Source organism: Rissa tridactyla, chromosome 12 (genome assembly GCF_028500815.1).
Source record: "Rissa tridactyla isolate bRisTri1 chromosome 12, bRisTri1.patW.cur.20221130, whole genome shotgun sequence".
NCBI lineage: Eukaryota > Metazoa > Chordata > Aves > Charadriiformes > Laridae > Rissa > Rissa tridactyla.
In genome coordinates, this window is record NC_071477.1 from 3600325 (window position 1) to 3624853 (window position 24529).

General features: G+C 38.6%; 1 protein-coding gene across 5 annotated transcripts; it reads left to right on the forward strand.

Annotated features, from left to right (window-relative positions):
• The first annotated feature begins 336 nt into the window (after positions 1–336).
• On the forward strand, positions 337–24348 carry ARFGAP1 (ADP ribosylation factor GTPase activating protein 1). 5 transcript variants are annotated; one of them, XM_054218442.1, is made up of 13 exons: positions 337–468; positions 4179–4242; positions 5181–5290; positions 6785–6956; positions 7931–8031; positions 8809–8898; positions 9560–9656; positions 11505–11561; positions 12558–12590; positions 15929–15985; positions 17970–18029; positions 19223–19299; positions 19805–24348. In XM_054218442.1, exons 2-13 carry the CDS (start codon positions 4183–4185, stop codon positions 20157–20159), a joined length of 1269 nt encoding a protein of 422 aa, XP_054074417.1. In that variant the 5' UTR covers positions 337–468; positions 4179–4182; the 3' UTR covers positions 20160–24348. The 5 variants fall into 5 exon arrangements, with proteins under 5 accessions (XP_054074417.1, XP_054074418.1, XP_054074419.1 ...); XM_054218443.1 differs by having other exon boundaries at positions 8812–8898; XM_054218444.1 differs by lacking the exon at positions 17970–18029.
• The last annotated feature ends 181 nt before the right edge of the window (positions 24349–24529 follow it).

The window sequence follows — 24529 nt, forward strand, 5'->3', positions numbered from 1 at the left end:
ATGATGCCTCACGGCCCTGCAACGTCGCCGGCCGCGGCGGTGGCAGCGACTGCGCCGTGAGGCGCCGGGCGGGACCGGCGCTGCCGCGTCAGGGACGGCCGGTGCGTTACCGGTTCCCTTCATCTTCCTCCCCCTTCTTGTCTCCCTTCTTTCGGGGCGGTTCGTCCCTTCCTTGTCAGACCCAGCCCCGGTTCTTCTCTCTTGGCCTGTCACACAGTACGGTTCCCTGAGGGAAGGTGCCCAGCTGGCGTGGCGGAGGCCTGAACTTCTCACTGTCGCCTGTCCCCCTCCTCCCATTTTATCTCTTTATTATTATTTTTATTTTTATTTTTTTCTAGAAAGGAGAGACCGGTGCACTGACCGGGAATCGGGCCATGTTCTGAGGGAGGCCTCCAGGACTCGGCTTGTGTCCGGACGCCGCAGGTGTGCCTGAAGAAATCGCCCTCCTCATCCCCTCTGGAGCTCAGGGTAAGGCGGCTGCGCCTCTGTGTACGCAAAACTGCACGGCTTTAAAAGTATGCAACAGTCTGTGATAGGTATTTGAAAGTGAACTTAGTCTGCTTCACGGAGACGGGATCACATTTGGTTCACAGTGTTTTTTTCAGCTGTCGAGGCCTCTGTGGCCTTTCTGCCCTGGGAAGACCCACAGGGAGCCTTCAGGACCATGATACCACACAGACCACGTCACCCGCTTCATCGTCATACACTGAGTTGCACAGCTCCTCACAGGCTGGCTGTGTGAATTTGCTGCTACATCGGGGGAGCAAAGTCCTATTACAGCTCATTTCCACTTTCAAGTGCCTTGTGCCGCTTCTGCCTTTTTTGCTTGATTGTAGCAAGTTAAAAATTTCTAACATGGAAACTCCTATGGTGCATGTCTAGTTTTTGCTTTGGAAACAGATTAGGAAATAAAAGCGTGAGATTGGTCTCTGTGAAGCTGTCTGTTTCCACTTTGGAACCCTTAGTCCAAAGTATTTATATTGTTCAATGAAAACTTATTCCTAAACTAAACGTTTTCTTTACTGCTCGTGTCCATCAGGTCAGAACAATGCATGTTTATTTAAGGTGTCTGCACAGTTGTTTTTCATTATTTACTTCTGAAACAGCACAGTGGCACAGCACTGTGTCCAGTCAGCTCAGCTTCTGCATGGTAAACAATGAAAATTTCATAGCTTACAACTTTCTGGGCAAATACAGTTGAAAATAGACTAGGCACCTCTAAAGACATTACCTATTAATAAGCTTAGAGTGTGACTCTTTTTCCTTGTCCCCTTTTCCTTTATTTCCAAGTGATTTGGTGAGGAAGAGAAAGGTGAGAAGCTGGTGGCCTGAGTTACCTCCTCCTTTTCTTAGATGAAACGGTGTGGATGAAGCTCTGCCTTCCCATCACACAGATGTGGTTTGGTCAGGGAAGTTGGTGCTTCTGGACTGGGCATGTGTTCAGATTGCTGTTGGCCAAAGTCTTTTCTTTTAAAAAGTTTTTATAAAAAAAATAAATAAATCAGTTAATGGCAGACCCAAAGGGTATTGCTTCCTCTGTCAGCGTGGAGTTGGAGATCTGAAATTTGTATTGTATGTAAATGCTGACATGGTGTGGATATTGGCTGTTGTGGGACGGATGTCTCTTTCTGCTTTATAGAAAATTCCTGGCTCACCTGGAATTGGAATGGGAAAAAGCTTTCCTGTTCAGCTCCAGCAATGATTGTTTGCCACTGAGGCTGGAAGGCCTTTGCATATAGTCTGCCTCTGTTTGTTATTCCGAATGAAAACCTGCTTTAACAGCTTGGGAAAAAGGAGGAAAAAATGGCAGAGGAAGGATAGCAGTAAGGGCAAGCCAAAGAGAGGGACCTTGGAACCTCTTGGTAATGTACAAGAAGTCGCTGGGGAAATACAGCCCCAAGGAAGGAGAGTTGGCATGCAAAGAGAATATAACAAAAACATTGAAAAGGAGGGCCTGAAGTATGCACAATTGTCTGTGTAGCTATTACTGCTAAGTTATTTACTTAATTTCTGTACTGCAGAAGGAGAATTTTTCCTTATCTTGCAAGTGACAAATAGTGGAATTGAAGATGTGGACTTCGATTTGTGTAAATGTGTTTATGGTGTCTGTCTAGGATATGAGCAAACATGTTTTATGTGTAGTGCTATCTCTGTCCTCACATGTGCATGAGTAAGTTATATAAAATTAAATCATAGAATCATAGAACCATAGGGTTGGAAGGGACCTCTGGAGATCATCTAGTCCAACCGGCCTGCCAGAGCAGGGTCACCTTAGAGCAGGTTGCACAGGAACACATCCAAAATGTTGTTACTGGAATGCTATTGCAGAAAGTGTTTCATTATACAAGGGGACCCTTGGCACACTTTTGTTTCCCTTTTCTGAAAGTTACACAATTTCCATTTGATTATTGATAAAAATAATTCTGTTTGGTTTTAATTTGATGCAGAATGGCTGGAAGGTTTTACTCACCAATAATTGCAGTAACCTTTTCAGTCTAAACCACTTTTTTTTCACAACTTATCTGTTTTTGTCTAATACAAATTAATTAAGATTGAAAGGTAGCATATTCTAAATGTCAGTGAAGACACTGTCCCTTAAATTACACAGAATTAAGTGCTTGTCAACAGGATGTTTACCAAGGAATAAGTGCTTTAGATAAAAGACAGTGAGTTCTGCCACAAATCACTTCTGCTTTTAACAGTGATAATACGTAGGTGCAATATTGAGGTTATTTCTTTCTGAATCATGTTGTCTTAGTTAGTGGTGCGTATAAGTGTATTTATTGTACCGCTGTGGTTGCGGTTCACAGGAAGGCTGTTCGGCTTTAGAGATGCCTAAGAAATTGACGTCACATTCATACAAATTTAATCTTTTCTTACCTGTAGCATTTTTCTTTTTAAAATAGCCTTCCTTTTCTAATTTAAGATATGTTCTCTCTTCATCCCCTACTGGGTTGCGGCAATTGTATGTAACACCTAATCATTTGCCTTCTAAAATTATTGCAAGATTGTTAATTCTATTGACACTTGTTCACTGTGCTATTTGACTAAACAGTCGTAAGTCTTTAAACTATCAAAGACTTGCATAAAGGCATTTCTGCCTCTCAGACCAGTATTTGATGAAGACATCAACCTGCTATTTTTTTGCTTTGTATCTTGACTGACCAGTAAACTTGACATTTAGTAGTTGGTGTGGTTTCTGGTCAGCCTGGTGACTTTTGTGTCTTAGAAGCTGGTTTTCTGGAGTAGAAATGAAAGGATGGACTGCAAGTAGAAAGGAAGAAGAGATGTTATTTGTTTAAATTTAATTTAAATATTGTACTACTAAAGTAGTTGGACATGTGAATTCATTTTTCTACCTAAATTGCAGTCTTCTGCTGCACTCTGCACTGTATTTCTTTTAATCATGAGTGTCTTGTGTACTTTCAGTTTTTCCAGGCTGTGTACTGCGTGTGAGTCACATTTTTTCTTCCTTAATGTGAATTTTATCTGTAGCTTGACACTGCTCCCTGCTGCTGCATTTCGTAGTTTGTAAAAATTAGAGTAAGATGATGTGGTTTGCCAGTGAGACATGACTGCTGGAATTAGAATTCTATTTTGTGTAAAAGGTCCCAATAATTGCCTTATTTTCTTAGAATTCAATTGATGAGCAAGCTCAATACTTCTGAAAAATCACGATTTTTTTGTATCTTCTAGTGAAGTGCTCTTTTAGCAATGTGTTTGACACTCTCTATCTAGTGTAAGAGCTTCTGCAATTTTTTGCTTAGGACTGTTTAGTCCTATGCATGTGATCCCGTGTAATCATACATGATTATAAAGCGCTTTCAGAAGGGTCACGGGTGGGTCTGGGAGCAGCATCAATAAGAGTCTGTTTTGATAAAACACGCCATAGAAGAGTTTCCATGTTTATGACTCCCCACCCCCTTTTCAGCTATGGTTGAATTACACCTTTCCAATGAATGAATTAAGATGACTAAATCCCCCAAAATGTACAAAGTAAATGGAAGAGTAAGGTTGAGGGTTTTATGGTGTTTTGTTTTCCCCCTGCAATTGATTGTGATTCAGTGATTTAGACTGCAAGCTCTTTTTCATAGAGGTGTGCTTGTAAGGTACTGAACAGCTTACCAATACGAAATCCTTGAATATGACTTAGGTTTTTTGTTTTTCTCCCTTTATAGAATCATGGCAAGTCCAAGAACAAGGAAAGTTCTCAAGGAAGTCCGAGCACAAGATGAGAACAATGTGAGAAAATTATAATCTTCTTTAGATTAATTTTGTAGAATTTAATTTTGTTTTTACCTACTCCAGATGTATATTGCAGTCTACTACAGCTATTGTCTTTATAGCACTAGTATGGCTAACTAATGGTAACATATAAATTTAGATATCTTACTTATGTTCGTTCCAGTAACTATTATTCGTATATGTATTGTAATACCTTGCTGCATATTTGGCACAAGTCTTTCAGAAGTTCTCATGATGATAATGCTGTAACCCCTGGAGTCTGTTGAACGAGTGATGTCTTGGGCACAGCTTAATTAAAATGGTCTATTTGAAGTAGCTTGATTATATGCTACCTGAAATGTGATAGCCCATGGACATGTTCATTTTTATTTATATCAATGCATTAAACCTTGAATAGTGATTCCAGTCATAAAAACATAAGTTGTTGCACTGTATCACACAGTGCAATAAACCTATTTTTAAGAAAAACTTCTGTTTAGATCTGCTATCATTTACTGCCAAACTATAGTATGACTGAATAAATGTTCCAAACTTAAAATGTTGCATCTTTATTTTGCCAAGGAAACCTCAAGAATTCAGTGTGGTTATTTTCTTCTCCTTCAAGGTAATATGGAAATGAAATCAAGTTGAATTCTTTGCACATTAGTTCAGTTTGCTCATCCGTATTTCCTCACTGGTTTTTGGTGCTCGGTACAGTAATTTTTATAATCCAAGTCAGGCAAGTTAATGAGTATTTCTTTCCATGCAGCATAAATAAATATTTGAAGGAAGCTTACGCTGTCAGGGAAGGTGTTTCCAAACACTAAAAACTCTCCCTTCTGAAATTATTTTCTGCATGTAACGTTTTCATGATTTGACTTTTTAAGCTGTACTGTGAAAACTTCACACAGACAAGTGATGGCTGAGTGTTAGAGATAATTGTTTTTCTCTCGCAGGTCTGTTTTGAATGTGGTGCGTTTAACCCCCAGTGGGTGAGTGTGACCTATGGAATTTGGATCTGTCTTGAGTGCTCAGGAAAACACCGAGGCTTGGGAGTTCACCTCAGGTCAGCCTTTCAAGCAGACGATGGACTGAGTTGGTTACCTCAGGTTGCATTATGGCTGTGAACAGAATGTATTGTTTTGGAAGGGTATAGAATGTCTCAATTCCAACGTTTCACTGGCAGTTTTGCTTCTTGCTCCCCTCCAAAGTGAGCTTTACTCTCTGTGTCTTGTCTGTAATTAGTTGGGGCGTGTGCTGCACCAGTGCAGCTATGTTATGCCCAGTTCTAGAAAGCAGTGTCTCTAGCTACATCTTGAGGTTGTGTGGTGGTGTTTGGTAGTACTGCACTACTCTATTCTTTTAATCTTGTATAATCTGTATTGATTAAAAATTAAGTAGTGCTAGAGCAGCTTGAGAGTTGAGCAAAAAAAGTCACAGTATGCTTACAGAATGTTTCTGTAGTGTATGCAAGTGTATAAAACAGTTTTATTCTGTTCAGGAGATATTTTTTTTTGTAATATAAATTATAGTTTTTGTTTTTTCCAAGAAACATGCTCAACTGAGATGGGCATCCGTGGAATACTAACTGTTACATGTTCTGGAGACTCACAGTGTGTGTATATATAATAGAGGCAGAGCATGGGATAGTTATTAAATGAGAAAGGGAGAGAAAGTCCAGGAGGAAAATCACCAGAGCAAGGAGGCCGTTCAAAAGTATGTGCTTTGCTTTTCAATGGGTGATTTGAAGCTCATTAGTGAGTAGAAATTGCATAGGAAATGAGCGTTTGGAACTATTCCATATGTTACATGAAACTAAAAATGAAATTACTGAGATGAGGATATGGTGAAGGGTATTTCTTTAGGGACAAGAAGGAAGAAATCGGTCGAGATACAAGTTTTAAAAGTTTCCTTGAGGATGATGTCTCACTTTTTTTGCCCCAGTGACCTTGTATTTAACAATAGGGCACTGTTTGGGTTGTTTGTTTGTTTTTAATATAGTTTAATGAGCAGTATCAAGAATTTATGGCTCAAAGCAGAGTTGAGATGCTAACTGCAGTCGTTAATGCCATGGGATGAGGTCAAGGAGTAGGCTATTTTAAACAGTTGAGCTGTCAGTACCTGGTGGTCATTATGAGCAGATGCATGGAGTGGGACAGGAGGTGTCCTTGCAGGTCATTTAAGTGTAACTGTGAAAATAGACAGGGAAAGAAAATTGCAGTGTAAAGAAGTATGGGAAAAGTGTCTTTTATATTGTGGGTTAGGTTAATTTCTGGACTTGAAGAAAGCAGCTTTTTCCATCACTTGCATTCTATTGACTGCCTCCTTTAAGTGTCAATAAGTGGCATGATTTTAGCTTATTTCAATGAGGATTTGACCCCCTTCTTATGATGATCCATCTTTCTATACTTGGAGAGTCTTCTCTAACATGTTTATACTCCCAACCTTCGAGATAGGTTGCAATAAGCTTCTTTTTTTGTGTGTGCGTCCCTGCTGATATAGCAGGAAATCATAACAAGCTGTGATTTTAATTTTTTTTTTTTTTAAAACTGCTTTTCAGTTTTGTGCGTTCTGTAACTATGGACAAATGGAAGGATATTGAGCTGGAGAAAATGAAGGCTGGAGGTAATAGCAAATTTCGAGAGTTCTTGGAATCTCAAGATGACTACGATCCCTGCTGGTCAATGCAAGAGAAGTACAACAGCAAAGCTGCAGCTCTTTTTAGAGATCAGGTAAGTTCAGTTGTGTCTGTCTTCTCATCCCCTGCTATCTGAAAATATCAAAGTACTTTGTAAGCACTTGTTTTTGAAGTAGGGGGAGGGAAGGTAGCAAGCCTTTGAACCTCTGCAGTGGTTCTTGAAAGGTGTAAGTCTTAGAGTGCTTCTTCCCAGCTCTTCTAAGAGTTTTCTTTAGAAACTTTCTTTTCTGCATTTAGCTGAGGCGGCTCCGATTTTCATTGCTGCAATTTGTTGCAACCAGTGACTCAGTGGAGCTGTCCCAGTCCACAGTAGACAGTTTATTACTTCAGCAATACTGTTTTATCCAAAGTGATTGTCGGTAAATCTTTTGTGTAGGTAGTAATAAAATGGCAAATTAATTTGCCAAATACTGGCAGGCCTATAAACAAATAAATTAGTAATTGTAATGGCATTATCATTTCCTGGAGGTTTGGAATTTCCAAAAATGAAATGACAAACAACTTGAACTCGTGAACTTAGAGATTTGAAAGGGTACTGTATTTTTATGCTGACCGTGCCATGGAGGTGGTAAGAAGGTACATTCTGCGCTCACTGGGATATCCCTGCAGCTTTGAAGTTTTTTGTGTGCAGTTTTCTGTGGCAAGGCCTTCAGAAATTTTATATTAACTTGCTGAAGTTGTGACTTGGATTGGAGGAGCGGTATGGGGTGAAGAGATGAAGTTCAGGTCCTTTGTTCGAAGGAGGCAGAGACAACACTTAAATTCTGTGTATATGTTTCATCCACACTATGCTAGAGTATAAATCCACCTCTTTCTGTTCCTCCGTTATTCTGTGTTTAGTGCTTACATCTCTTTAATTTAGTTTTTCTTCTTCAAACTAAATTTGCCTGTTTGAAGAAGTTGCCTAAAATCAGTTGCCTGAAACAAAGCCAGCATTCAACAGGACCAGCGTATGACTTGTATGAAAACTTTGACCTAGCATTCTGATTATTCTCCTACTACTCCTAGGTAGCTACAGTAGCTGAAGGCAAGGAGTGGTCCATTGAAACTTCTCCTGCCAGGAACTGGACCCCACCTCAGCCTAAAACATCTTTCTCTTCCACTCATCGGTATGTAGTCTTGTTACCTAATGGGATGTTCATGTTGATGTAGCAGCAGCAGGATCAAAACCCAATGTATAAATGTCTGCTGGTTTTATACTGTTTATGGCGTTGTCTGAGCAAGCATTTCTTTTGCTGAAGTTAAGGAATGTGAGGTAGCAGGGCTTTAATTTCTGTAATAATTCCCACCTCCTCCACCTGAATCTTAAACCATGGCAGAGACAAGTAAGCAAGAGCAGAGGATGAGCCACGCTGTTTTTATCTTGACTTGTAATGCACCTGAGACTAGTCATTGTGTCAGTCACACAGCGTGTGTCACAGCCTTGCCTTAACTGCAGTGCTCTTCCAGTTCGTGACTGAATGCACAGGAAGAAGAAACAGACTTTTTCCTTATGGGGCTAATTACTAATGGGAGCATCAAAGCTGGACCGCAGCAGTTTTGTTTTTCTGCTTTGGCATGCAGTGTTTGTTATTCTTTGCACTAAAGAATCAAGTTAACTGAAAAAGCAATTGTAAATCAAGCGAACAAGCGCTTCATGCTTGGCCATCATCCAGCAAGTTCAGGGGCTAGCTGGAGCCTGAGTAGCACTGTCTGTGTGTGTGTCTACTGTTGCTTTATTCATTAAATACTCCAGTGGCTTTTAGTGGTTGCATTAGAGTTCCCTACTTGACAGACAAAAGAAATAATCAATTTTGCACCTGAACTATGATGATATATGTCAAGCTACGCTGCTGAGCTAGTGGTTTTTGCTTTACGGAGTTTGATTCTTAAATCTTTCATTTCAGTAGTTCTGCTGGACAATCTCAGGCTGCAACTGCCTCTTCTGACAAGGCTTTTGAAGACTGGTTAAATGATGATGTCAGCTCCTACCAAGGGTAATGCAATATTTATTAACTTTTTGAGTGCCTGACCCTCTAGCATAACACAGACCAGGCTGTTTTACTACAGCTACACAACTGTGATCCTGATTTACTAGTTAACAGTGACATCTTGTTTGCTATTAAAAATATTTTGATAACATATGATAAAGGGTAAGATGAAGGAAAGTGCCTCTTAATGCAATTACGTAACAAAAATGTTTGTAACTCAAAATGTTAGTGTGGTGGGCTACAGATTAGGGATTTTTTAGTGTATATAGTACCTTAAAGTGATTTTAGTTAAACTGTGGTATTTATAAAGATAACATTGTTTTCTCTCTTCTTTCCTTTTCTCACTTCCATGTATTGCTTTATTAGGATTTTACTTAGACTTCTGATATCAGTGATCTGTTAAACCCAGAGGGTCATTAAGACCACATTAGCTTGCGTAGGGGACACTTTAATTTGCAAGGATTCACCAATGTATCCTTTTTGGTGTTATGTCTTTATGAAGTAAGTGGCTTTGTATTTTGGGTGCTAGGTGCTTTAGGACTCTTTTCCAGGTGTATTTTAAAGTCTGTTAAATGATTGTCATTCTTGCAGGCTTTTCAGTTTTTGTTCTACGGTTTTAACGAATGCATGCTAATACAGTTACTGTTTATTCATTTTCTTATGGTAGTGGCCAAGAGAATCGCTATGTGGGGTTTGGAAACACAGTAAACCCTCCGAAAAAAGAGGATGACTTCCTGAATAATGCTATGTCTTCATTGTACTCGGTAAGGAAATGCTTGAAGCTTGCTGTGACCTGAATTACTATTTTCCTCTATTTTTTCCCCTGTTATGGGAATATAAACAGAGAAGAGAAACCATAGACTGCAATTAGATACAGGAAGATGTAGAGTATTGTTTTTATTCTCAAAAAGGGAAGAAAATACCGGTGGACTTGAAAAGGCAAGATGAAAGGAGAAGCTTTGGCAAAACTTAGGAATTATGTCTGGTATCAGTTCATAGAAATAAGGAAATGAGGATATAGCAGTGGATTAAGAACTAATACTCAACAAGGTTTGGAAGGTAAAAAAAAGTTATTACCTGTTGGGAATAGCAGTTAGGCTGGTGATGCTCTAAACAGATTAACCATATTGGGTATGTTCAGTGGAAAGCAACTGAAATGTGTGTGTTCATGGGTGCCAGAAGCCCTGAGCAGTGATGGAAACATTTGAAATATTTGTGGCAGGGTGTGAAGAGATAACAGCATATGGTCGAACAGTTGTCACGATTAAAGCAGAGATAGTGAAAGATGCATTGTTGAAGGAAAATGGGAATAAAGTCGGAGCCAGTCAGGGACATATTGGTGCTTTGATAGGCTGCAAAGTAAAAGTGTTGAACAATATTTGGGATTTGGAGACACTTTGAAATACAGTAAGGTTTTCTTCCAGGATGAGTGGCCAGTAGTCTTCTGTAGAGCCCCGTCAGTCTAAATATCTACACCAGGTTCCATTGTTTATTTGGTTTAAAAAATATATAATAATTTCGCTAGAACATAATAGAAAAAAGCAATGCCTGAGCCTTTGAACTGTATTCTAGGTGGTTCCACAAGGTGCTTAACGTAGGTCTGCTGAATATTTTCTAGGTGTGTCATAGATTATAGGCCAGAGAGTTCAGATTAGAAACCACATCTCTAATGTACTGCAGATGTGTTAAGACAACACAGGAGGGATGACACCGTGTTGTCCAAGTTACTGTCAACCATTATTTGAATACATGATCTCATTGAAACTTATGATTAAAATGCCCTCTTGTGACCACAGATACATACTACAATTTTAAGTCATTTATTACAGTGAGACCGAATATTTGCGTGCATAGTCATCCTAGTGAGGGAACCAATTTTTCTTCCAGTGCGTATGATTGGTTTTCCCCACCCATACTACATTTATGTATAGACATTATTTTCTGCTGTTATATATCAGGAATGTTTTCTGTAGAATTCACACCGACTACACTATCCAACTCATTCTGTAAAGAACAGATGTAATTGCAGTTTAGGTTTGTCTTGAGGCCCTTGAGGCTCTGCTTAGCATAAAAACTATAAGACACATCACTTTGCCTTTCTTGCTATTGGTGACATAATTATCTTTCAATGTGTCAGCACAGAACAAGAAGGACAATTAATAAAGAGACTTCAAAAGTATAGGCAAAAATATTTTTTGCTGCTTTTTTTTTAAAAATGTCCCCTCAACCTAAATATGTGGTGGTTTATTTCTTTTGCTTTTAAAGATACATTTTTTTTATCTTTAAGGTTTTAGTGTCTTTTTTTGTTCTCTTACTTGCCTTGACTGGGGGAGGGATTTCTTTTTTTTCATGTAGCCATTTTTAGTAGAATAACACCTGAAGCACTTGGGTTTGTTCATATCGCAGCCATTTTGATACAAATAGTGGAAGTTCATTGCTATGTTACAGTTAAGTGGGAGACTATAATTTTTGCTTTTACTAGCAAGTAATTCTTATGCCTACAGGACAAGCTGTACTGGAGAACATTTTGACTTAATTTGACATGTAATAGTGAGCACTTGGTTATTCACTCTTATTCACACATAGCTTACGACATTCTGCTTTCTTTAAAGGGATGGAGCAGTTTTACAACTGGAGCAAGCAAGATTGCCTCGGCTGCTAAAGAGGGTGTAAGTAAACAAAATATATTTCAGTGTAATTCTTGTAAACTCAGAGATTCTGTTAGTGTTCTAATAGAGATGTACCTTTAAAAGTATTACCAAGACAAACTAAACTGTGCTCTTTGTGTATCTTTGCCTATAGCATATGAAATAGATGCACAATGAATGCAGATCTCTGCCCTAACTATTTTTCATGTTTCTGGATGGACATTTTTGTAAATTTATCCACTGGATGTAAACATCAAGAAAGAAATTAACTGCGATTTTTATACTCCCTTGAGAAACAAAAAAAAATTATTTCTAAAGCAGAAATTTCAGTCTACGCCAAATAAGGCCGAATTTCATTCTTCAACGGGAATATAATACCAAGTTACAAATTGCTGATGGTTTTATATTTTTTCTGTCATTTGACTTCTCTGTAACTACAGCATTTTTCTGTAAGTTTAAATAGAAATCTCGTTGGGCAGAAATTGTGCCCGGAGGGGACGCTTTGGGAAAAACTGAGGCATGGTCTTCACGCTTTGCGTGTTCTTCAAATTTGCACACTTAGGTGACAGTGATTTGACTAACTGTAGACTAAAACCAGAGGAAATAAAAATGTATTATATTTTACATAGATGATGATGGAAAGAGATTAAATATTTTAGTGAAAATAATGCATTACAACTTTTTTCAGTTTTGCTTAGTTTCATGAACGTAGCAGTTACCTCTTACTTTGTGTGACATCATGAGGCAAAAATATTGCGACTCATCTGCATTGGCTCACTAAGGTCTACTCTATATTGAAGACCCTTTCTTACCCTTTGTTGTAAGTTGAGAAAGACCAATGCTTCTGCAGAGTGATCTGGAACGGCAGAGGTGGTGATATGGGAATTCATTGTTGCACTGAAATTCTGTCAGAGATCCATTCATCTTTGAGAGGATCATGCATCATTTCTAATATGTGTATTTAAAAATCAAAGGTTTTATTCCTAGTAAACTTGGATGTATTTGCTTCTTTCACAGGCTACCAGATTTGGATCTCAAGCAAGTCAAAAGGTGATTATAGATTTAGCTCTGTCTTATTGACTGTAATTGGCTTTAAATGTCATGTATTTGCCTGCATCGATTGATTTAGACTTAGAATCATAGATTATCTCAAGTTGGAAGGGACCCATAAGGATCGTCATGTCTTCAACTCCCTGCTTCTCGCAGGACTTGATCATCAACAGACCAGTATGTTTTTCCTTCGTGGTGAACAGTAATTTTTACATTCTAGCTTTTATTTCCATGGGAATTGCAATCAACTGCAGTGATCAAATTAAGCAAGACGTAAACAGTGGTACTCTGCTCTGTATAACTGTTGCACGTATTGGAGAGACAGTACAATGAAATGCTTTAATTCATGCTTGCAAACTTAAAATACTCTTATTTTTGTGAACCTTAAACGTGGTTTACCTTGAAGTAGTTTTCTTGGTGATATAATATAATGCAAGCCATCTTTTCATTGCGAAAGCCTAATAAGATATTACAAATGTGAACTGGTTAATATTGTTATTAAATTGATTTGCTTTTTTATTTAAAAACTAGCAATTACAAAAGCATTTCCTCTTTCAAGCTGGGGTTAAAACAGAGACAGTCAGACCTGAATTACAGAGAGCTCTGACATACGCAAGATCTGTTTGCATGGAAAAGTTTAAAATTCAGATGTAAAAATGTGGTCTTTTAAAAAAAAAAAAAAAAAAAAAAAGTATTCTTAATGTACCAAAGTTCTGAGTGAGAGAGGGCTTACATGTATTAACATATGATACAGAGAGTTTTACTTTGAACTATGTCTTGTATTAGCCTGGCATGCTTTCTTGTATGCGTAGGGTGCTATTGCTCAAAACAGATGTGGAACTGCAGGTGTTGGTGTTCAAACAGATGTATGCAGTAGGATGTTAATACTACAAATAGCCAACCTTGCGCATGTTTTGCAACAGAAATGTCTTGTTAAAGCACCCGAACCTGATACTTAGAAGCTTTAAAGTATTTGCTGCTTGGCTTATGTAAGAAAAACTAAGTGTTCTACAACTCTTGCTCTTTCACTCCTTCCAGCAGTTTCCCTTTTAGAAAACTGTTCTTCCTTTAGTATTATTAGCAAATGTAAATATAATATTAAGTGTAAAAGCTCATCATACCTACTGACAAGAACCACAGCAACATGGTGCTCCAGAGTCTAAGCTGTGTTACTGAAGCTTAAATTTTGTTCCTGAAACATCTGATCTTTTGCTCTGTAGAACAGATTTAGCATCTTTTTGATGTAATATATTGCTTAAAAGTACATTTGCTCTCCAGTGACCAAACGTATTCACTGTTTGTCTTGTCAGTAGATGTTAAAATTGGTAAAGGTTCATGCTACTTAACTTGCTTGAAAAAATGCTGCCAATTTTTTGCTAAAAGCTGCTTCTACCTTCCTTGCTCTTTCTCTTTTGCTGTCTGGGTAAAGTTTTGGGGCTACAAGCAGCAGCCAGAGCCGGTAACGCCCTCCCGTATATTCTTGTGCATGGACTCCTTGTCACTGTTCGTGCTCAATATGTGCATTTGCTCTTGAGCTGTCTTTTCTTTTTTTTACCAAGTCAGACCTGTTTAGAGTGATGTTTTGTGTTTCATACAGTAATGTTTTTTCAAACCTATTTAAAATAGGTTAAATTGGATAGAGATATCCAAGGTCTGTACTCTCAGAAAACATACTGTACTTTTGTCCATGCTCTTCATAAACACAGATGACTTCAGGATTTCTGTTTGCATGTCTGATCCAGGGATGCAGTATACCAAGAACTACCCTGGGATGTTGTTTGGAGGCAGACTCTTTAATAATGCACTGTTATCTAGTGTTTGTAATGGTGGTTAAGATGCTATCCTAAAGTCAACAGTAGTAAAGATGAGGAAGCGATTCAGATGGAAACACAATTGTATCCAAAATTATGTGGTTGAGTAAATGGGATAATATAAGAATTCTTCTGAATTCTAGCAAAGACTTCACTTAGCATACCTGAACTGTTAGTCTTACTGCATTACGCTCTTTATGAACATAAACAGTCTGCCAGATTTAGTAGACTCTGAAGGATTTTTTTAAAGATGAAAAATCCCCTTTCTTGTTTTTTTTAAGCACTTTGTAGCCTCAATTCAAATGGAAACAAGCCTCATGTGATTTGCAGTTACGTTTCTTACTAGGTGCAAATGGGGTTACCTTTTGCCTTTGCCTTCTCAAATAACCTTTGAGCTGGTAAGGAGCAGAAGTATTGGAGATGCTGGTGGTTGGGTAGAGGGGAGATCCTAGTAGTGCTCTGGTGAAGGGAAAGGCCTTTTAGACACCTGGGAATCTGTGGAGGGAAGATGCTCCAGGTGCTCCATCCCCAGGAAGAACATGAATGAAGGCTCACACCCTAACCAATGTTAGCACTAAGATATAAACTCTTAGGAAATGAAACCTCATTAGTCTCTGCTAACGTTTAGGACTAATGTTTGTCTCACAAGCACATTGGCCCTTTTGGATTAATTGGGCTAATTCAGAAGGTAATTGGTATAATACGGCAATTCTGAAGAAAAGTTTAAATCAATCAAAGCTTATAATGGAAGTAAGGAAAGGAATGATTTCACATGAAACATTTGCAAACCTTGCTGTCCGTGTCAATATCATCTTACAAAAGTAATTTTGTGACTTACGCTTTGGGCTTACATTTTTGTAAGATGCCTCTGAAGTGCAATATCCTTGTGCATCTTGTTCTGGATTGCAATAGATTTCTGAAGTTCGTTGTTTTCTCTCCCTTCAAACCTGGAGCTGTAAAAAAAGATTACAAAAATCTTCTGTCACAGCTAGGCCTCTTGTGTATTTCTTAGAAACAATCAGGCTGTTATTAATAGATGACAATAGCAGCACTACAAGACAGAAGAATTGGTGAAAAATTGGCCAGAAAGATCTAAATCTACAAGTAATTCCATTAGTAAGGAAAAATAAGAGTGGATGAGGTCAGTTCTTCCAAATACTCAGCTGCAGGCATTAGCAAGGTGCCTGTCTTCCAGGCTGTTGCTGGTTGAACCGTTGCTTCTGCTTCCAGTGCAAGGTCAGTCTTTGCTTGGGCTCTGGGCATCTCCAACAGCCTATTGCCATGTGCATCTGTTTTTAATTTATTTTCTTTTAATGTTTTCTGCAGCACTGTACTGTGTGTGCTTTTCAGCTCATCCTGCTTGTATGAATCAAAGCTTAAGGTTTCACGTGTTTTTGGAGATACTGCTGAAAAATTAGCCTGCAGAAGATGTTGGCTGTGTTTGGTTTTGTTTTCTTTCTTTTTTTTTTTTTTTAAAAAAAAAAAAGGAAAATATAACTGACTTTCTTTTGTTTTGCTTTTAAATAGGCGTCAGAGTTAGGTCAGACATTAAATGAAAATGTTCTCAAACCTGCACAGGAAAAGGTAACTTGGAAACTAGTGAATTACTTGCAGAACGTGGTTACGCTGACTTAGGGAGTGCTTGTTTCCTCCTGCCACAACTGCCCAGTTCGTTGGTGTGTCCTTCTGTTTTTTCATATTACTAACACAGTAGCAAATGGGAAACATCAAGTAACTCAAAGCTAGTATGCCACCAAAGAAAGGTTAATGAGGGTAATTTCCCTCCAGCAATCTTTCCCATGTCCACAAGAGTCTGTTACATTCTTCCCCGTTAGATACTATTTTATAAATTTCATGCTTTCGATAATGGAAGATGAGACAAGATGAAAATGCACCATAAATCGATATAAAAACAAGTTCTCAAAAAAAAAACCCTATTAGTAGTATCTTTGAGTGATAAGTTCATAGTGTTTTACCCATCTATTGGCCAGCATTGTTTTAGTTCAGCTTTGAGCCACTGTAGTTCATCTGCTGCCTCATTGGGGGCAATAGAATTTGGGGCAAAGTATATGTTTAAGATGAATGGAGCCAATTTATCAACAGAAGTAACATGTTCTTGCAACCTTTATTTTGTATTTGTTCAGAATATTCTGGTAGTCAGCTAAAAGCAAGTTTTGCATGCATTCATATGCAAAGCATGGTCTAAAGTAACATTTTGATTGGCTTTTCTAGTTATTGTGGTGTTTCTAGGAAACTAGTTTGAAGCAGGTTTTCATCTTCCCTTTACCATTGTTAGTGACCAAAACCATGAGGCTAATGGCACTTCCAACACCAGATGGAGGAAAGCACAAATGCCGACCTGAGTAAATACAGATACTCAACTAGTGGGCATAAAAAAAAAAAGCAAGGCAGTCCTCATAAGTGACTAGTGGTCGCTGATACTACAGATGTTAGTCAGAGATTCTCCCTAGTGTCAAATGTTGCCTTCCTGTTTCACATGTTAAAAAAAAGTACACCTTTCCCATTTGGCATACATTTCTTCTGTGCTTCTGGAATTTTGGATCAGCTCCAAAATTTTGATGAAGTCTTTTCTGAGAACGTGGTGCTCTACTTACCGATGTACCTTTTCCCAAAATACATTGGTTTTGATAAAGCAGACTAATTTTGCTCTCGTAAGAGAAGCAGTGCCACTACTTTGGGATATGGATTAATTTTCAGTTTGAAAAGGGTGGTTTAATCACATTACAAAATAATTTCTCTTGCATTACCTTTATTAATTCAACGTTCTTTACATAGCATTTCAAATCACAGGAGAAGACTCTAATTGATTTCCTATTCCCTAGAATTATTCACAACGTATTTCAGAGTGCTTAGATGCATTATTTTCAGGGTTATTTTTAGAGTGCATTTTCTTGAGCTGATTTTATTTTGTAGGACAATTTAATGAGGCAGGTTGCATTCTATTTAAAAAAAAAAAAAAAAAAAAGAAAGAGAAAAGGTCTATTTCCCTTAGCATGTTGCGCTGTTAGTTCTAAGTAAGTGTTACTTTCTGAAATAAGCATTTAGTGATGACTGCCTGGCACATACATGGTTACATAAAGTCATCTGCTTTGGAACAGCTGCCACTTATTAATTGGTGAAAGACAGCAATTCTATTGTGGTTGACCAAAGTTCAAAGCCCTTTTAATATCTAAATAAGCATGTATAAAAGACAGAGAATAAAATGGATCCGATAGATTTTTAATCTTTCCAAACAAAATCTTTTTATATAGTAAAATATATTTATAAAATATCATGTTTGCACATTTTTTTTGTACTGGTGTTTTTATGCTCATTATTAGTGTAGTGATGCCTTCCTCAAACTTCAAAGGACTGAGGTTCACTCCATTAGACATCAATGGACTTTGTCATTTTCTTCACTTTAGTAGCTTTGACTTAAGTATATTTTGATTCACTTTGGGTCTTTTTTACACTTTTTGGTTTTAGCTGTTACACACAACTTAGCTTGTCTTAAGGTTTCAATAATACTTAGTTTTATGACTAATTACTGATACTTTGATTCATGTAGGTGAAAGAGGGGAAAATATTTGAGGAGGTCACCATGGGGGTGTCACAGTGGGCCAGCAAGGTATGAAGTGGCCTGCCTGCCTTCCAGGAGGCCAAACAGTGAGCCAGTCTCCATATTCTTATGAAAAGCTTGTAGTGAAAATGAAACAAAAGCACAACACAGCTTTAGTCTCTGCTTGTGTTGAATACAGAAATTTTGAGTGTAATTTTCAGTATGCAGTACTTCTTTTGGGGTGTTAAAAAGCAATACAGGCCTGATGTAACAGTTTTAACCAAGGGCATGGTGTAGAGTTATAAGACAGACGGCGTCCCAAATGCAAAAAGAAAATGTCAGCTGGAGAATATGGAGACAGCTTGCGTTATATTTGTATGGTTAAACTTACTAATGTCTTGTACCTTTTTTCTTTATCTTCTTTTGCTGTCATTGCTTGGTAATGTGGTAAGTGCTCTCTACAGCTGCTAAGTACAGAAGTGCTGCACAATCTAATACCTATTTTGATAACTTATACAGTGTTACCTCGGAGGATCTGTCTTTCTAGCACTGTGAAGGTCAGCACTGCAAGCTCTATCATGTACCAGCTTAGTGCCTTAGATGTTGGGAATATTTGGATAAATTAAGTGATGTTACCTGTTCTGTTTAAGCCTAGCAACTTTGTCTGAATTGTGGGATTCATCCTCTGTATCTGTGACTTAGAATAGTGCTTCCATGGGTGTCACTTCAGAATTTGTGTTTCTATTACAATTCCAGTCCATTATAATAACCCCCGAGGGATTCTCCTAGCAGTCATGTTTCTTCTGGAACTCAGCTTTTGGCCTCTTTTTACATGGGCAGTGATGAAATGAGGGGGAAGGAGTTTTTTAGAACAGTAGAAATGTAAATACTAATTACATGAATTGTAACATCAAAACATCAGTTCTGTCATTAAGTTTAATTTTATGTAAGGAGTAATTCCAGAATTTTTCTCAAGGAAGTCTAGGAGAAAATTCAAAAGCTATTATTGACAATGATCCGTGAAAAAGCTGAACTTGACGTACTTTTCACATCTTCCAGCAGCACGATGCTGTCAAATATATGTTCTTTACATCAACCACGTAACTTCCCACCAAAAATACTCATAGTTGTGAGCGAGCTTTTCCGATGAAACGTTTTCTCTTTATCAGAACAATTGGAGGAATGTGTTGTGGCTTTTGCTGTTAGACTTGGAAGAGGTGTTGGTTCAGTCCAGATGAATGGAGTGTCTTTTTTTTCTCTAGGTTCAGGGAGTTGGAAGTAAGGGATGGCGAGACGTCACCACTTTTTTTTCTGGCAAACCAGATGATAATTCCGAAAGGTATTTTTTTTGTTATTATTTTCTGTGTCTCTTTAAACACATAATTTTATCTCCTGTATGTCCTCTGCAGTATAGTAGTGGCAGGTAATTTTTAAATATGAAGAAATTATTCTGTCCTTGCTAGTAGTCCTCCAAGAGGACTACTAGCAAAGACAGAATAATGATATTACATACAGGAGGAATTCAGTCTAACTGTTCATGACAGTTGTTAAAGCCAAGGTGTGGTGCACTATTTTGTTCTCTGTTTCATTTTTTTCCAAATGCGTATCTGCCCTACCCCCCACCTTGGGCCTATTAATGCTTAAGGCTGTTAACAAAAATCTGTGAATTAAAAGATAAGCATATGCAATTTGGAGAAATGCATTTAGTTCTTCTGCCTTTGTCCTCAGCTTTTGTTTAAGCAAAGGGCAGTAGCATTATCGATTTCTTTGTTCGTGGTCATTTAGTTTTATGTTTGTCATAACTAATTTATTTCTACCTTCCTTTTTCCACCCCCCCATAAAAGACCAGCTGAGGGAGACAGCTACCAGAACAGTGGAGGGGAGGGCTACCAGAACAATGCTGTAGATCAAAGCTTCTGGGAGACCTTTGGCAACTCAGATCCACCAAAAGCTCAAAAATCTCCAAGCAGCGAGAGCTGGACCTATGTGGACAATTCCACAGAGAAGAAGAGCTCTGATAGCTGGGACGTGTGGGGCTCAGGAACAGTCTCCAACAACAAGAACAGTAACAGCGACAGTTGGGAAAATTGGGAGACCAACTGGGAAAACACAGGAGGGGAGAGCAAGACCAAAAAACCTCCTAAGGCAACGAAAAAGGCGTCTTCAGCTGATGATGGGTGGGATAACCAGAACTGGTAGAACTCTGTTAACCCTGTTTTGTACAGCTAGGAAAGGGGGGGTATGCTGGCTGATTGAGGGGAGAAAGTTTTACACGCAACTGGAGTATCTTGGTTGACCTTACTGATCTGTTACTTTTGTGCTTCCCATTCATTCTTCTTTCTTCTATCCTGGTTTAGGGAAAAAAAAAAGTAGCATTTGAATCTTTTATTACATAAAGGTGGTTCTCCCTTTTTTAAAGAATAGTGATAACTATGTTCTCCTTGCACTATTGAAGGACAGTGTACAGGGTACAGCGATTTTCTTAACATGAATATTCAAAGGAAAAAAAATCAGTGCAAGCACACTTTCATGGCACAACCTTGCATGTGTAGGTTAATAGGTATTCATCCAGTCCTCATGTAATTTGAGATGACCTGAGGTGTTTAATGCAAACAAAGGACAAGGTGTGTCTTGAAAAGATGGCCATTAAATAAGCAAACTGCAGTTGAATAGATCTAGTTCACATGCTTTATGGATTGCTCTGACCATATTAAGTCTGGCAATTCAGGATGGTCTTTAAGATACTTTTTATTGGAGCTTTTTTTTTTTTAAACTTCATGAGATTTTTTTTTTTTTTTAGTCTTTTAAAACTTCTTTTCTCCCCTTAGAATTACTAAGGAATCTAGAGCTAGGTAATTATTTGTGTAAACTCATAGTTTTGACCCAAGCTATCAAGCGGCATCCAGAATGGCTCTTCTTGCCCTTCTTGCTCAGTGGGTGAAGGGTTTGCCCAGTGCAGCTCTCCCGCACAGGCGAAATGCAAAGCTGTGGTGTTCTTCCTTACCTACGCCCTTCCCCCAGTTTGAGTATTTTATATGGTCTGCTTTTTCTCTGTCTGGCTGCCTTCTACGCATCTACTTTATCTGTTCTGATAAAAATGAAATCTTTCTGCTGCTTATGGCCTTTTGGACAGCTGTTTGGCAACTTGGCAGTGAAACAAATTTATAAGAAAGATTCCAGTAAGAAAAAATGGGTGGAAAATATGAGAACATTGAGGAGAGAGGCTGGCAGCAAGCCCTTTTCAAGATGAGTAAATGTCTGGATTTAATAGTAAATTTAAATTAAGCAGATGTTTTCCAAATTAATCTTTAATATGGCCAACTGTATCTGTCATGTATTTCTCTACATTTTTTTCCTGGATCTTGTTAAAGAAACACTATTTTGGAAACTTTAGAAACTCCTTGTCAGCATTAAGGACTGGAATAGAAGATTCACTTATGTCTCAGTTTTGATCCAACAAATTACTTTGCATGACAGAAACCATAACTTCTCCAGAAGAATTGTGATTTTAATGACAAAGGTGTCCTACGTATCCTGTTTTATTTTTAGGGGTGGGTTGTAAATGTACACTCAGCCAGAAAACAATCAGCTCGCTTGAAAACTTCAAATCCTGATGTCATTGTGTAGTCTGCTTTACTACCAGCATGGAGTTCTTTACTGTGGACCCTGTAAATCTTAATACATACCTAAAAAGCCTTTTCTTTTTAAACATATTTGTTCAAGCAAACAACCAACCTAAGTTGTCAAAGTTACCTTAAGTAATGCTTCATTTCTTTTTCTCTTCACAGAGGTTTTTGAGCTTATAGTCATATCAAGAGGTCAAAAAGGAAGGAAAATCATGAATTGCTTGAAAAGTAGCAGATTTTATAAAGGCTTAAGTCTAAGTAGAAGTAGCTCTATTTATAGCCTGATTCTGTATTTCTATTAGTAGGATCTTTCAGGTGGTGAGCAAAATATTTTTCTAGTCTTCTCTAGCCCTGTCCTATAGAGTCGGTATTTCTTTTTTTCCCCTCTTGCTTCTGCTGACAGCGTGGTCTCTGATCTCGTGCAGCAGGATGCGGTGCTGCTCACCACCCAAGCACTACTCCAAGCTGAGCCATGCGAGGCACCCAAGGTGTTGTTGCCGACGCTTTGGAAGTGCCGAAATCATGAGAGATCTTGGTTTACGATGCTGCTTTTGGTACAGTTGGCAGACGTTTACAGCCTGACTGTAAAACCAGGATTTTGTTCTGCATTTTCTCCAGTTCCTAATATACCTTTGTCATAGCTTAATTGCATGTCAAACGTAACTTTGTATTTTTATGCATACACCTCTGTTGCCTACCTGTCATTTGTCTGCTGCCCAGTACGGAACTGTAATGCATGTACTTTGGTGGCGGTGCTGTGTGGTGTCTGTGCGGTGGCACTGCCCAGTCCTCGACTATCGGTTAGTCTTCGTGAAGTGTTGCAGTCGCGGTGACAGCAAAACGCATCCCATGGGTTGCGCGTTCTGACTGCAGGTGTCTGTCTGGAGTGACGTGAAGCTGATCCAGCTTCCTGTGTACAAATTTATTACAGTTTCTCTTTCATAAACCTCCTGAAATAACTCGTAGCAGGATAAGCTTTATTTCAATCCATTCAATCAAGTGTATTGTGACGTGTACGTTCTCCTCAGCTGTATGGCTTGCCTGGGAGAAAACTGGTTTATTTGTATGTCGCTTGAAGCTACAATTGGCACGAGCCATTTGTTTGCTCTTCTGGTTTTATTTTTGTATCTCTTGAGACTTTATGTTCTAAATTAAACTAAATAGCCAGGGCCCTACTCAGGCAGAAGCTTTGGGTTAACGATTTTTCTTCCAGTTGAGGAGGCAGTGATAGAACAGTTGCCATCTCTCCTTTTGCAGTTCTGTAGAGAGGCAGCAAAACGCTACAACTCCCAGAAAGGTGTTAACGGAAGGTACTAAAAACCAATATGATGGCAGAAAGTGTAACTGCAGCCACAAAACCTAGTATACCAGCTGGTCTCAGTTTGACAGGAAAATCAGTATTTTTTTATGACTTGTCTGAATTGGAACGTTTTACCGTGTCTTCCAGGGGAGAGGATGAAATGAGGGCATTTTCTTTTGCAAAGCCTCTGATGTATTGGATTTTAGGATTTTTTTTAGAGTAGATGACTGGGAAGTTTCTGCAGTTTGGTGGAACGCATGCAATCAAGGTGCATGCGTGGAGCGAGTGTTTATGAATTTGACCTTTTTGTTTTCCCCCCTCCGTTCCCTGATTCCTCTTTTTTTGGCCTGATGGCAAGCTCTGTATTCAGGGGCATCGAGTGCAGCCTGCTGGAGCTGAGGCCGCCTGTCGAAGTGAAGATACGGCCGTTGAATCTGCGTGAGCGTGTGGATTGGCAAGGCTCTAGTGACAGTGTGCTTCACCTGTTCGGTGGGTGAACAGGGCTCCGCTTTCCTTTCAGTCCCACACCAGGTATTAACAATTTTAAGTCGCACAAGTAAATTGCCAGGAGAAAGCGCTGAAGGTGAAATGACGACTGCAACGATTGGACATTGCAGTGTTTGGTTTAAATTTCCTAGTGTTTCAAACTGGTTTATTTCTTCATATGGCTTCAACTTTGGAAAATACGGAGCAGCTGGATTCCTACAGGTAGTCTGAAATAAGAAAAACTTCAAGAAACTCAAACTAAGTGCCACTCGCAAAAGAGGGAAAGTCTTAGAGAGTGTTCCTGAACCAGGAACCTAATCCTAGGAATTAGGGGTTATTTTAAAATGTTTCATTTGTGTCTTGAAACCTGTTAATAATTATAGCATTTCAAGAAGTGCTTGGGCAGCTCTCCCTCATGGTTGAGACCTCAAGGATAATGCTGCTGCCTTTATTTTCCAGGCCGGACTGTGTAACATTCCATGGGTTCATAATGTATTTATCAGTGTAATGATCTGTGCAATAATTTAACAAGTGTAGGTAAAACCTTTGTTGTTTAATCCAGGATACATTTAAAGATACAGTGGTCCTCTTGGAGAATAGCAGCCTACCAAGGTAATTCAGTTCTCACCTTACTTTGGCAATATTAAATTTCAGTAGCCCTGTTAGGAAAGACTTATCATCAAGCGCTGATTTAAACAGAAATCAAGAAACATTTTGATGTCCATTATATTAGAGTTTGATTGTAATGGCTTGGTGACCTCTAGTTGTAGAGCCCTCTCTCATTTTTCATGCCAGCAGAATCTTGGTCAGTATGGAGTACTGTATCTTTAAGTTTCCTGATGTGTGTTTTGTGAACTTCACAGGAATGGCAATTTCGGTGAACACTATTCATTGTTCTGTAGAGTGGTACCCGACTTGAACTGCAGTGTCATCTTTTAAAGAGCATTATAATAAAGCAAAGAGATATGGAGCAGAATGGTGTTCAGCCCTTTTCCAGGAGACTTCAGTAAATTTTAAGCCCGTGCGCATTGGTATAGCCTATGTGGCCTTTTGAATGAAGTGAGTTAGTTCTTAGTGTGGTTGGCATCACAGAGTAAATGCAAAATGGGTTGCTTTGTGATTAATAAAGTGGGAAAGTAGTATATGAGTATGAAATT